This window comes from Anolis sagrei, chromosome 6 (genome assembly GCF_037176765.1).
Source record: "Anolis sagrei isolate rAnoSag1 chromosome 6, rAnoSag1.mat, whole genome shotgun sequence".
Taxonomy (NCBI): domain Eukaryota; kingdom Metazoa; phylum Chordata; class Lepidosauria; order Squamata; family Dactyloidae; genus Anolis; species Anolis sagrei.
In genome coordinates this window covers 93,002,491-93,017,667 of record NC_090026.1, presented here as the reverse complement: position 1 = coordinate 93,017,667, position 15,177 = coordinate 93,002,491, and the positions used below count along the sequence as shown (strand labels likewise).

The 15,177-nt window shown below is 41.7% G+C and overlaps 1 protein-coding gene across 2 annotated transcripts in view; it reads right to left on the bottom strand.

Moving 5' to 3' along the window:
* IGF2BP3 (insulin like growth factor 2 mRNA binding protein 3) overlaps positions 1-13,294 on the bottom strand; it is a 92,354-nt gene extending 79,060 nt beyond the window's left edge. Inside the window, exons 1-3 of one of the 2 annotated variants that reach the window (XM_060782092.2) lie at positions 13,149-13,294; positions 12,543-12,720; positions 8,309-8,369 (exon numbers count right to left, since the gene is read on the bottom strand). In XM_060782092.2, coding sequence (XP_060638075.2) covers positions 8,309-8,369; positions 12,543-12,717 — 236 coding nt within the window. In that variant the 5' untranslated portion in view covers positions 12,718-12,720; positions 13,149-13,294. The remainder of the gene's footprint in view (positions 1-8,308; positions 8,370-12,542; positions 12,721-13,148) is intronic. The other variant, XM_060782093.2, reaches the window with a different exon arrangement.
* Positions 13,295-15,177: the final 1,883 nt, after the last annotated feature.

Genomic DNA, 15,177 nt, shown 5'->3' with positions numbered 1-15,177 from the left:
CCTGACAGTTTTTAGGTGTACCCTGTTACTGCCTGGGGGAATTCTTTGTTGAGAGGTGATTAGCTGTTCCTGATTGTTTCTTCTCTGGAGTTCCCCTGTGTTTGAGTTTTGTTAACATTTTCAACTCTGGACTCTTAAAATCTGCTGTTCACTTTTAACATAACAGAGCCGGCTATGGAAAACCACCACCTGAATTACAGTGTAAGGTTGGTTAAGAGTTCACAAAATTTCACACTGAATTTCCTTATTACAGTCAGCCCTCGACATTCACTAGCATTAGGAGCACAGGACTCCTGTGAAAGTGAAAAACCATGAAAAAAGCAACTGATTATACTTGAGAGAACCCATCTCTAGCGATTTCTAAGTCTCCCAGCATGAGCGGAAACCGACCAATGAATCACACTAGATGTTCCAGAGATTCCTAGTGAGGTGCTCCAGCCTGGCCAACCAAAATAGGATGTTTCTCCTAAACAAGGTCCTCCAGCATGATCAGAAAGAAGTGACCACTGGAAGACATAGAGATTCCCTGAGAAAACATTTTAATCAAATCCTCAAATGTTGAGGTACGACAGCAATTCTCATATGGGTCGTTGTCTCTGAATCAGACTCAGATATGGAAATATGGTTGATAATAATATTTTAAATGGATTTTAACCTAATGTTGTTTATCTACTCTGTTATGTCAAGTTGTATTGTGTTTTTGCATGTGTTGACATCTAACTGTTGCAATTGTAAGCTACCCTGAGTCCCCCCTCGGGGGTTGAGAAGGACGGGATACAAATGTTTGAACTAAATAAATAAAAAAATGGGTTTGAAACTAATTTTATTTTATTCTGCAAAGCCTTCTGGTTCTAATCTAATTAATAAAATGTTTAAATAAATAGCAAATAGTTACATGTTAGCAATAAACAATTAACCAATAAACCAGCAGTCAACATTAGCACAAAGTAAGGAAAGCTATGGGGTGGTCTTTCCTTGATGTTTCTCTTCCAGCATTACTATCCTATTAACTCATCACCATGTTTCCACATTAACATGCATGATCTCACAGATATTATTAAAAATCGCTCTCCACTCTACTATACTGTGGATTAATCTTCCTTCATAGAAAAAAATACAAGTAATAGTGTAATTATTTTTAAAAGACAGGCTACACATTCTTTCTGTAATTTTTTTTTTTTTGGTTTATTCGTTCAGTCACTTCCAACTCCTCATGATCTCATGGACCAGCCCATACCAGAGCTCCCTGTTGGCCGTGGCCACCCCCAGCTCCTCCAAGGTCAAGCCAGTTACTTCAAGGATAACTTCCATCCATCTTGCCCATGGCTGAACCCTCTTCCTTTTTCCTCAGCATCATTATCTTCTCCAAGCTTTCCTGTCTTCTCATTTGTGGCCAAAGTACTTCATCTTTGCCTCTACTATCCTTTCCTCCAATGAGCAGTCGGGCTTTATTTCGTGGAGTATGGACTGATTGGATCTTCTTGCAGTCCAAGGCACTCTCAGAACTTTCCTCCAACACCACAGTTCAAAAGCATCTATCTTCCTTTGCTCAGTCTTCCTTATGGTCCAGCTCTATCATCCATAGGTTACTATGGGGAATTCCATTGCTTTAACTATGTGGATCTCCATTGCCAGTGTGATGTCTCAACTCTTCACTATTTTATCAAGATTGGTCATTGCTCTCTTCCCAAGAAGTAAACATCTTCTGATTTCCTGGCTGCACTCCACATTTGCAGTAATATTTGTGTCCAGAACTAGTCTGTCACTGCCTCCACGTTTTCTCCCTCTATTTGCCAGTTATCAATCAGTCTGGTTGCCATAATCTTGGTGTTTTCGGTGTTTAACTGCAACCCAGCTTTGGCACTTACTCCTTTCACCTTGATTAGAAGGCTATAAATGTTTTACCTGATTTTAAAACTATTTTAATATATTTCAGCAAGCCGCTTTGCCTATAAGGGCTTTAGATATTTTTTATTTGATACTGAAGATCCGACATCATGAACTTACATTTGAAAAATGCAATACATTTTCTAGTAATATCTCTTTTGGTATCAAGGCCCTGTTTACAATGTTCGGAGAGGTTTTTTAAAAAGCAGCTGGACACCTTAAATGAAATGTAAGACAAAGTTTTGTATATATTGCAAGGCCCAGGTTAATATAAAACAGAAAAGAGATGCATGAAGGGCAGAAAAATACTATGACTATGCAAAGTGGTAGACTATACACAATATTCCAACACAATGTATGAAATATCTGCCTGAACTGTTTCTTACCAAGTTCAATTGACACTGAACTTTCTGACATCTTACTTGCTTTTGGAAACACTTTCAGAGCGAGGTTCGTTTTCTACATCAGTCATACTAACCCAAATAAAACTCACAGCATGTATAGATAGCTTGGTATGTATAGGTACCAGACTTGGTCACAGTGGCCCACGCTCTCGTTACATCTAGGATAGACTACTGCAACACACTCTACGTGGGGTTGCCTTTGAAGACTGCTCAGAAGCTTCAAATAGTCCAACGAGGGGCAGCTAGGTTAATAACTGGGGCAGCATACAGGGAGCATACAACTCCCATGTTACGCCAGCTCCACTGGCTGCCAGTTTGCTACCGGGCACAATTCAAAGTGCTGGCTTTGGCCTATAAAGCCCTAAACGGCCCAGGCCCAAATTACCTGTCTGAACGTATCCCCCCCCCCCCCATGAACCATCACGGAGATTAAGATCCTCTGGGGAGGCCCTGCTTTCTGTCCCACCATTGTCACAGGCAAAATTGGTGGGGACAAGAGACAGGGCCTTCTCGGTGATTGCTCCCCGGCTATGGAACTCCGTTCCCGGTGAGATCAGGTCAGTCCCCCCCCCCCCTCCTGTCCTTTAGAAGGATGATAAAACTTGGCTGTGGGACCAAGCTTTCGGGACAGGGCAATAAAGCGGGAATAGGAAAGAAGACCAGGCCAAAATATTAGATTTGATGCAGATGACTGGGACGGTTTTGAATGGTGTATTTTAATATTTTGATAAATGTTTTTTAGTGTTTATGCATTGTATGTGGATTTGTGTCCTGGCATTGAATGTTTGCTGTATATATGCTGTGCTCCGCCCTGAGTCCCCTTCGAGGTGAGAAGGCCGGAATATAAATGTTTTAAATAAATAACTTGAGGACCCACAAAGCCATCTATGTGTCCCATTCAGTTGCCCGTGTGGTCACTGGAGCATTTTCCATTGCAATATGTAAAACCTGCTGTTCAGATCTGTGGCATGCAATTGTGATGGTGGGAGTGGTGTGCAAGGATATCTTCGTGCAAGGATATCTTCCCGCAAGAATTCCCCCCTCATGACAACTGCATTCAGTAAAACCCTAAAGCATCTGTTATGGGGCTCAATGAAATGTGGACGCCAGCATGTCCTGCGGCATTCCTGCATGCTTTCCTCCCTATTAAACTGCATATTCGCCCCCACCATTTACTCTCCAATTGGGTGGGAAAGGAAGGCAAGATATTGTGGGATCTCAGCATACATAGATGGGTCTACGGGAATATATGTCTTCATTCATTTTACCACTTACACTTGCTTCCTGACACATGTCTCCTGTCCTTAAGGGGCACATGGAGCAGGAAGATGACCCGCTTTTGACCCAGATATACACATATATTGAGCCTCAACCTCCACCAATATCTGAGCACCAAATCATCACTTCTACGTTGTTGGAAGAACGTGACATTTCATTTTCAAACCCAAAGGAAAAACAGCGAAACAAAACCCAAAATGGATTAGCACCTAGTCTTCAGCTGGAACACTGCTTCCAAAGGGATTCTAATTTTAGGTTAATAAATGTCACAAACACGTAATTTGAAAGGGCTAAAGAATATTCAAACTCCTCCTGAACGGACTCAATCGGCAGCCCCCAGCTGGCCAGGATCAGATGCCCACCCATCCCCCTTACCAAGCCAAACTATCCATCACACAACAAATGACATCAGTACAATCTGAATAATCAGGCCGCAGTGTGTATATTGCCCCACAAGATAACAGCTGCTCTTGTGGCAAGCAATGGAGCATTCTAAAGGGCTTGCACACAGTTTTTCCAATATGCATGTACTGTCTTGTTTTGCAAGTGTTTTTTTTTCTCAGTTTGTGGGAATGGATGATCATAGTGAAGAATATTCCACATTCTTTTGGAACATGTGACAAACAGCAAACATTCTTATAATGCAATTTCCAAGCTCTGGATGAAGTAATCTAAGTTTTCATAATATATCTAAAGGGTTTCTGTGATCCATATGGTTATGAAACAAAAAAAACAACAACCCTACATTCCTTTTGTGTCCCCTTGAGGTTTCTGTAGTAAGTCAGTAATAGCTCCAAGCTAGAGCTATAGTATAAACAATGTGTTTCTCTCCAACTCTATCCTCAAAGTATTTTCTCTCCACCACATCTCCTGCTAGGAACATCTAGACCAGTATTTCTCAATCTTTTTAATACAGTTCCTCATGTTGTGGTGACCCCCAGCCATAACATTATTTTCATTACAACTTTTTAACAGTAATTTTGCTACTGTTATGAATCATAATGTAAATATCTGATATGCAGGATGTATTTTCATTCACTGGACCAAATTTGGCACAAATACCCGATACACCCAAATTTGAATACTGGTGGGGTTGGGGAGGGATTGATTTTCTCATTTGGGAGTTATAGTTGATGGGATTTATAGTTAACCTACAATCAAAAAGCATTCTGAACTCCACCAACGATTGAATTGAACCAAATTTGGCAGACCGAACTCCCATGACCAACAGAAAATACTGCAAGGGTTTGATGGCATTGACCTTGAGTTTTGGAGTTGTAGTTCACCTACGTCCAGAGAGCACCATGGACTCAAACAATGATGGATCCGAACCAAACTTGGCACAAATACTCAATATGTCCAAATGTGAACAATGTTGGAGTTTGGGGAAAACAGACCTTGACATTTGGGAGTTGTAGTTGCTAGGATTTATCATTCACCTACAATCAAAGAGCATTCTGAACCTCACAAATGATAGAATTGGGCCAAACTTCCCACACAGAACCCCAGTGGCCAACAGAAAATACTGTGTTTTCTGGTGGTCTTTGGTGACCCCTCTGACAGCCCCCTCGCGACCCTCCCAGGGGTCCCGATCCTCAGATTGAGAAATGCTGATCTAGAGTGTTCCCTTTATCATATCCCAATCACAATATTATCTGCCTGTCTAAATATTTTATTGAGTATTCTAGAGCACCATAAAGAATTGCCTTTCACAGCAGACAGAAAGGTTGCTTTGGGTGTGTACTCTCTCACACCAAAAGTCCAAACTGCTGGAATGCTGTAACTGCTGGGTCTCTAAGAACTCATTTTAAATAACAAACCAGACTGGTTTTCAAGGTTAATTACCTTTGTTAGAAATCCTGACACCAGTATGAGAGGAGGATATGGATTAACAATACACCAGTGTCTACTCCAACCACATGGTCTCACCAAATTGACTGAGAGGGAAGTATTTACAACTACAAAGCAGAGAAACCTACCATTAAATGGACAAAAACTTTTATCTCAGCCACATTTAACATGCTTTTTGAGAGTATACAGCAATGCATTTTTATGAATGTGGATTGACACTTTACCAATAACATTATTTTTCCAATTAATTAAATTATTTTTTTACTCTTGCTGAAACATTTATCCAACCAAACCAGTTCCAAACTGATGTCAACTTCGCCATTTTAAAAAAAAGGAAGGGGAAGAAAGAAAGAAGAAAGGAAGGAGAGAAGGGGAAGTGGAAAGGGACGGAATCCTAATGCCAAATCCATAACTTAATAGACATAATTTTTCAATACATGTATCATCATGTTATGCTTAGGCAATCCCTGCATAAAGACACATACATAATATTCATTTATGAACTTCTTTAAATAAATGATTTTTTTAATCAAAAGATAATAATTTATTGGTAAATGATCCAGGACAGTTACTTGCTGCACAAAGTCAATGTCTTACGTAAAGAAAGCAAAAGATCTGTAAATTCTGAAACACAAATAGGTCCATTGAAACTATTATTTACAGCAGAATGCACGATTCACAAGGAACCAAGATTAGTTGGACTTATTTGCAAGTGTGCAAAGCACGACACTGGATGTTTTGTTAGCCTCAGTACTAGACCTTGTTAAACTTACAGCACACACATGCACTTTTGTATTCTGTTAAAGCTTTGTATCTAATCACCATCAGAAATATGGTGATAATTTTAAAATATATATCAGAAAATGTTTTCGAAGTGTAGTCATGTTAAAATGCTTTTCAGTATATTTAACATATCACTATTTAATCAGATGCACATTATAGCATTCCTGGAAATTATCTTTGAAGCTCAAAACAATAGAACATGAAAGAAAAATTTCAGTATTTTAGTATCATATGATTTAACCACTGCTCAACAGAAAAAGACCAAAATAACATAATTACACCACAACAACTTTTTTTCTACATTTACAGCAAGTTTTATTTATTTATACATGTAACCATTGGAATGTTCATGAATTTTTTAAAAATTCAACACAATACTGTTAGTGTTTTGAAATATGTAACACTGACTAATAAAACTACTTTGGCACATGTTAGAACAGCTTATTGATTTCAATGACTCTCAAATATACATATAGACAATGAATGCTGTGATTGAAGAAAATGGTCTTGATTTTTTAAAAATGTAAATGTACAGCTGAGAGGCCAAGTTTCAATATACTATTATTACTAAGTATACTAAAATAAATATCATGAGATAGCACTGACATATATCCTATGCCATATGCCTATGCCAACTGACACATATCCTATGCCACTTCTCAACTCCCTTAATCAAAATTATATTTGCTTACAAAACTTTCTACATTTGGCATACCTAATGTAATTCCACAAATGAGACACCTATTGTTAGTATTTTCAAACATATATTTTATACATCTCAAAAAAATGCATATGTCTAAGAAGGGTTATTCCACATGGGGAAAATTCATGACTAACTATTCAATAATAAGAGAAAATACCAAGCAAGTTTGTTATTGTGATTATTTTTATAATCTAACCATTTAGGAAACAGAAGCATGATTTCACCACCCCAAGAATCTCTTAATTATTCATACACTGAGGGCCCTGCCAGACAGACCTTTATATTCCAGTTTTTCTGCTTTAAACTGGATTATATGAGTCCACACTGTCAGATAATTTGGGATAAACAGAAAACCTGGGTTCAAATCCTGGGATATAGGGCTTGTCTGGAAGGGCCCTGATTTTACTGATTCTCTTTAGAAGCATTCTTTCTCCAGCTACAGCACTTTCTAAACCACACAAACTTCAAACTACGTATATATTGTAACATACACAAATTAAGCTCTCATAACTACATAGGAATATCTGTTGGTAAGAAAATACCTCAATTTAAATAAAGGCCTCTTAAAAAATAAACCATAATCTAAAAAATAGTCTCTACAACTTGACATAACCAAACTTCCAAAATGAAAAAGACAGCTGTGGGAGGCCTTTGTAGTTTGTCTTATTTTATCTTTCAGCATAGTGAATCTCCATATTTATTTACTTCACTTGTATACCGCTTTTCTCAGTCTCTCAAAAAATAAAATAAACCATATGATTAAAAAGTAGTCTCTACAACTTCACATAACCAAACTTCCAAAATAAAAAAAGACAGATGTGTGTGGCCTTTGTAGTTCATCTTCTTTTTATCTTTCATCATAATCAATCACCATACTTATTCACTTGTATACCGCTTTTCTCACCCCAGGGGGGGGGACTCAACATATTTATAGCAAAATGTAATACATATGAAACCTAACATAAAGCGACAACAACATATATTATCAATTAGATCATAAAAATGTAACAACATGTAGACATTAAAACATGGAGTTAAAAACATATTAATATAAACATTAGAATCACATAATCCAGAAACCATGGTCCAAGGCCGTTCCAAATATCAAATATCAACTGCACATAATCCCTGTTTATTCCTTGTATTTGCTTACTGCCCAAAGGCTTGGACCCATACTACCCCCCCCCCCCAAGTTTTCAAAGTAGTTTCCTCTTTTGCTGAATTTAAAAATCTGTACAACCAGTTAACTGCCAACATTTAAGATAAGAGAAATATTACACAAATATCACAAAATAACCTATCTTTATCTACCAGGCTGATAAAGGTATTAAGTTTCTTTCTTGCTCCCTAATAAATAAATCATATGGATTCAGAAAAAATACATATATTTGAAATAAATTACCTTTGTCTTTTGGGAACTGAATGTTCAACTTCTATGAGTTTTCCTTGCAGTTCAATTTTACCTGCAAACAATAATAAACTGATTTTTAGAATGAAATATGGTGCTCTCTCGTGCCCATTCCATCTTCCGAGGGCCCCTCCTGAACGGCATGATGTCAGCACAGGAAACACAAAAGCAACATGTGAAGTCCTCTCTCAGGGCCCTTCCGCACAGCCATATAACCCAGAATATCAAGGCAGAAAATGCCACTATATCTGCTTTTAACTGGGGGCCCTTCCACACAGCCATATAACCAAAAATATTAAGACAGAAAATCCCACAATATCTGCTTTGAACTGGATTATCTGAGTCCACAATGTCATATATTCCAGTTCAAAGCAGAAAATGTGGGATTTCATTCAGCTGTGTGGAAGGGGCCTTAGTTATCTGAGTTCACACTCAGATTAATGTGGGATTTCCTGCCTCGATATTCTGAGATATAGGGCTGTCTGGAAGGGCCCTGAGTCCACACTGCCATATATTCCAGATCAAAGCAGATATTGTGGGATTTCCTGACTTGATATTCTGGGTTATATGGCTGTGTGGAAGGGCTCTCAAAAAGTTGTACATTACGAACAGAAACAGAGGGAAGAATGACCATTACAAGTCAAGCAGCCCCACTTTGGAAGAAAAGGTGGAAAGGCAGAACATGAATGAAGTGATTGAAGTTGGTTTTTCAAACAGAGCAGAGGTCCAAGATAAATGCTTGGATAGATATTAAAAGGTTTGCCCCTCTTACATTGGGATTTGCATGTGTGTATGTGTTTCTATTTTATTCCAAAGTGATATGTAATAATGTCAAGTGGGCACAAACACAACACTCCCGAACAGCATGAGCAGGCCTCTAACAACTTGTGAGATGGAAACAGGAACTTCTACTTGTTGGAGGGTGTGTGTGTGTGTGTGTATCCATTCCCCAAGTTTTTCCATCAAGCATTGCCCTTCTCCAGATTTTATACACGAATCCTTAACTCCAACATAAGCCCCTTCCACACAGCTGTATAAAATCACACATTAACTGTTTGGAACTGGGTTATATGGCAGTATGGACTCAGATAACCCAGTTCAATATTGTTTTCCCCTCTTACATTGGGGTTTGTGTGTATGTGTTTCTATTTTCTGCCTCAATATTCTGTGTTCTATGACTGTGTGGAAGGGCCCTTAAGGGCCAAAAAAATAAAAAGTGGAGAGACAACAAATTCAGCAGCCAATTCACACATAAACACAAACACTCCCCTTAGAGTGGAAACAACAGGATGTGGAGATGCTTGCCAAGTGCATCAGGCTCAAAAGGAAAGCAAAATAATGCTAAAAAGTGACACTCAAACAGACGTGGGTCACCAAGGCCTCGACCTCCCAAGGCCTCGACCTCCCCAGAAAAGGGGGCAAAAGGGAAGTAGAAGGAGATAAGGAAGGCGCGTTTTGGTGTTATGCCTCTAAGCGCCAAAAGTTTGAGTCCTCCTTTGACTACACACACGAGAAGACTGGGAAGCCGGTCCATCTCACAAAGCAACTCCATTTAATGTATTGCCGAAGGCTTTCATGGCCGGAATCACTAGGGGCCCTTCCACACAGCCCTATATCCCAGAATATGAAGTCAGAAAATCCCACAATATCTGCTTTGAACTGGGATATCTGAGTCCACACTCAGATAATGTGGGATTTCCTGCCTTGATATTCTGGGATATAAGGCTGTGTGGAAGGGCCCTGAGTGTGGACTCAGATAACCCAGTTCAAAGCAGATATTGTGGGATTTTCTGCCTCAATATTCTGGGTTATATGGCTGTCTGAAAGGGCCCTGGTTGCTGTGAGTTTTCCAGGCTGTATGGCCATGTTTGAGAGCACAGAAATGCTGGACCACTCTAACAACCACCATGTCAGACTACACAGAGAAGCCATTGAAATCCACAAGCATGTGGGCAATTTCAACAGAAAGGACAAAAACATGAAAATGAACAAAATCTGGCCACCAGTTTTAAAAACACTCTAAAGAGCAACACTCAAAAAGCAGGGGAAGTCCAGTCAAAAATCAATTAGGGTCAGCTAATCACCTCCCAACAAAGGATCCCCCCAGGCAGCAATCTGCCAGACCTTAAAACTGCAAGGCCATTCAATGCTAATCAGGGGGCCTCATCACACTAGAGAATGAATCCACTTTATACCCGGTTTCTGCCTCTTGCAGAATTCTGGGGTTTGTTGTTTAGGGATGAGCTTTAAACACCCTCACCAAACTATAAACCCCAAAATTCTGCAGGAAGCAGAAACAGGATTTTAAAGTGGATTCATTCTCTAGTGTGATGAAGTGGAAGGTGGCCAACTACAACATTCACACTTGCCTCAAACAGACAAGAGTTCTTTCTCCCACCCTGGACATAATTCCATTATTTAAACCTCATTTTTCCTAGCTTCCAAGAAACCTCACAACCTCTGAGGATGTCTGCCATAGATGCAGGTGAAATGTCAGAAGAGAATGCTTCTGGCGCATGGCCATACAGCTCAGAAAACTCACAGCAATCTAGGGCCTTATCTCTCAGAATATCAAGACAGAAAATCTGACATTATCTGCTTTGAACCGGAATATATGGCACTGTGATATGCAAACCTCACTTGCCTTGTTTCCAACAGACCTCACAACCTCTGAGGATGCCTGCCATAGATGCAGACAAACCTTCAGGAGAGAATGCTTCAGGAGCATGGCCGTACAGCTTGCAAATCTCACACCAACCTAGGGCCCTATCTCCCAGAATATCAAGACAGAACATCCAACATTATCTGCTTTGAGCATACAAAGCAAATGAATATATGGCACTGTGGACACAGATAACCCAGTTCAAAGCAGATATCGAGGGGTTTTGATATTCTGGGATATAGGGCTGTGTGGAAGTTTCCAACAGACCTCACAACCTCTGAGGATGCCTGTCATAGATGCGGGCGAAACATCAAGAGAGAATGCTTCTGGAACATAGCCATACAGCCCGGAAAACTCACAGCAACCCAGGGCCCTTCCATAAAGCCCTTTATCCCTGAATATCAAGGGAGAGAATCCCACATCATCTGAGTGTGGACTCAGATAACCCAGTTCAAAACAGATATTGTGAGATTTTCTGCCTTGATATTCTGGGGTAAAGGGTTGTGTGGAAGGGGCATCAGATAATCCAGTTCAAAGCAGATACCGAGGGATTCTCTGCTTTAATATTCTGGGTTATAGGACTGTGTGGAAGTTTCCAACAGACCTCACAACCTATGAGGATGCCTGCCATAGATGCAGGCGAAATGTCAGGAGAGAATGCTTCTGGAGCATGGCCATACAGCTTGCAAAACTCACACCAACACAAATCTATTTTAATAAAACTCCACCGTGTTGGTGGGCTTTGCAGCACCGGGGGGGGGGGGGAGAGGAGACTCCACTCTGTGTGTGTGTGTGAGTGAGAGAGAGAGAGAGAGAGAGAGAGAGAGAGGGGGAGAGGGAGAGGGAGAGGGAGAGAGAGAGAGAGAGAGAATTTGTATATATATTCCTTTCTTTGCTTGCTTTCCTAACCACCTGCCCTTCCTGGGCGCCCCAAGCCACCTTTGTCCGGGGCGGAGAGAAAGGCGAGAGCGCGCATGGAGAAGAAGCCAGAGAGAGTGTGTGTGTGTCCCTTCCCACCCAACAGCTTTGGGCCCTTTCCACGCGTTTCTGTCTCGCCATCTCTCCCTTCTCCGACAGAGTGGGGCTTCCTTAACCCCCACCCCCCACCTCGTTCCCTATCCTCTTATTCCTGAAGCCTGGAGAGATGCAGAAGGGGAGTCTTGGGGGAGAGATGTGTGCGTAATGCGCCCTGGCTTTGGGCCTTCTTGTGGCACCACCAAAACAAAACAAAAAAGGGGGGGTTCTCTTTTTGCGCCTTTCCTTGTTGGGGGGGCAAAGAGGAGGAGAAGAGGGGGCCCTTTCAGGTCCGCTTCGGACCCTCCCCATCCTAAATAAGGTCTTTTAGAGACTGGGAGAAAACTGGGGAAAGGGGTCCCTTTTTGGAGAGAGAGAGAGGTAGCGCGCGTCTCCAAAATGGGAATGGAGAGAAGAGAGAAGGCGACCACGCGGCGATGGAGAAGGAAGAGAGAGAGAGAGAGGATGGCGCACGGGGAAAGCAGGGAAATGGGGAAAAGAGGGAGGCATTTGGAGGGGGAGGAGGGTATTGAGAGGGGGTGTTGGACCCACCTGAAAGTGCCTCGATGGCCTTCATGGCCCAGTTCTCGTCGGGGCAGTCCACAAACGCGTAGCCCGTCTTGACGAGGAACTGGCCGGTGAAAGGGATCTTGGACTCTTTGAAGAGACTTTCCAGGTCTTGCGGGCTCACGTTCTCGCCCAGGTTCCCGATGTACAGCTTGTTCATCTTCTTGGGTGAAGGATCAATACACAAAAAAAATTAGATCCTGGCTTAATAATTTAGGGGTGGAAAAAAATAACAAAACACACAAGAGGAAGAGAAGCACCACTACTTGGGAAAACAGCAGCAGAAGAGACAACAAAACAATATCCTTCCAAAGGATGCAATAAAATAAAATAAAAAGCCAAAGAGGGAGGGCTTTCCCCCCAAAAAACCCAACAAAAAAAGGAGGAAAGGATCACAACTGCGGCTTATATCCGTCCCCACCCCTCCCTCTTTCCCTCCTTCCTTTCCTCCCTTCCTCTCTCTCTCTCTCTCTTACTTACACACCCACTTTGCAAAAAGGCAACATATCCAAAGAGATACTGGGAATGAGGGGAAATAATGGGAATTAGGGAAGGAAAGGAGTAGATAAATAAATAAAGAAGGGAAAGTACTTTTTCTTTGCCTTGTTTCCTTCTCCTTTTGTATGTGAGTGTGTGTGTCTCTCTCTCTTTGGTGGCCAAAGCAGGCGGAGTATGGAAATGTTACAATGCGCGCATCGCAAGGCACCGCCTCTCTCCAAAGAGTAGAGAGAGAGGGAGGGAGGGAGGGGGAAAAGAGAGAGAGAGAGAAATCGCTTGAATATTCCGGCTCTTTTTTTTTTTTTTTTTTGAATGAGGCCACGTGTTCAAACTACAAATCAACTTCTCACGCGAGGAATCCCAACGCCTCAATTAAGAGAGCGCGACTCACAAAGGAGGAGAGAGGAAAGGAAGAGGAAAAGGAGAGGCTGCGTTGTGCCTTTTTTTTTTTTCAGCTGTCCTGGAGAAGTTTCTTTTTCTTTCCTTTTTTTTCTCTCTCTCTCTCCCCTCCCCCTGTTTACTACTTTCCGGGTTGGGTTGCTTAATACATACACACACAGAGAGAGACAGATCTATATATATCTCCACTTTGACGCGCAGGCGTTTTGGCGCGCCTCTTTCTCTCCCGTGCGTAAAAAGCGGCGCCGCGGCTCTCCACGTTTTCCAGCCTTCCTCGCGCGGATCGGGGCGTGGGGTCTTCGAGGAGAATCGATGGGCTTCGAGGAGAATCACTTCGTTATCTGGTCCCCTCACGGGGAGGAATTTGGAAAGAGAAGCCCGGGAAGAGCACACCAAATCGCAAACCCCCAAGGCGACCAAATGAGATTTGGAACCCTATCACACTAGAGAATGAATCCACCTTAAATCTGCCTCCTGCTGAATTCTGGGGTTTGTAGTTTAGGAAGGAGCCTTTAATAGCCTCCCTAAATTACAATCCCCAGAAATCTGCAGGAGGCAGAAACCCGATTTAAAGTGGATTTATTCTCTAGTGTGACCTCCTCACACTAGAGAATGAATCCCGCTTTAAATGGGGCCGCTGCCTCCTGCAGAATTCTGGAGTTTGTAGTTTAGGGAAGCACCTTTAATAGCCTCCCTAAACTACAAACCCCAGAAATCTGCAGGAGGCAGAAACCCCATTTAAAGTGGATTCATTCTCTAGTGTGATGAAGTACTTATAAGGACCTCATCACAGTAAAGAATGAATCCACCTTAAATTGCTCCCTCCTGCAGAATTCTGGTTACAAGAAGGTCCTCCATTCTGCATTTGGCAGAGCTCAGGCTGCATTGTAGTAAGTGATCTGTGGTTTGCTCGTATGTTGTGGACTCCCCCTCTGAGCATACTTGCCATAGATTTGGGTGAAATATCAGGAGAGAATGCTTCTGGGAACATAGCCATACAGCCCAGAAAACTCACAGCAACCCAGACAAAAGTTCTTTATACCACCCTGGATTTTCCAGAGATATACAAACCTCGCTTGCCTAGTTTCAAACAAACCTCACAACCTTTTAGGATGCCTGCCATAGATATGGGTGAAATGTCAGGAGAGAATGCTTCTGGAAACATGGCTATATACAGCCTGGAAAAATCACAGCAACCCGTAAAAAAAACAACTCTTAGGACCTCATCACACTAGACCCAGAAATCCTAACAGCTGGTAAACTGGCTGGGATTTCTGGGAGTTGTAGGCCAAAACACCTGGGGACCCACAGGTTGAGAACCACTGCACTAGAGAACAATTCCACTTTAAATCCAGCTGTGGTCTCCTGTAGAGGTCTAAGGTTTGTAGTTTGAGGGCGGGGGGCTTTAACAGCCTTCCTATACTACAAACCCCAGAATTCTACAGGAGGTCTAAAAGGCGACCTGTTTTGTGTATTGTCAAAGGCTTTCATGGCCAGAATCACTGGATTATTGTAAGTTTTTTAGCCTGTATGGCCATGTTCCAGAATTGGAACATGGTCATACAGCCCTAAAAACTTACAGCAACCCAACCTGTTTTGGATAGAGAGTGGGGGGTATATTATTCTTTGAGGCATTCCAGTTTTCAGGATATACTAGCCATCCCTGCCATGCCTTGCTGTGGCCCAGTCTTTGTATATGTGTTTTGTGTGTGTATATATATAT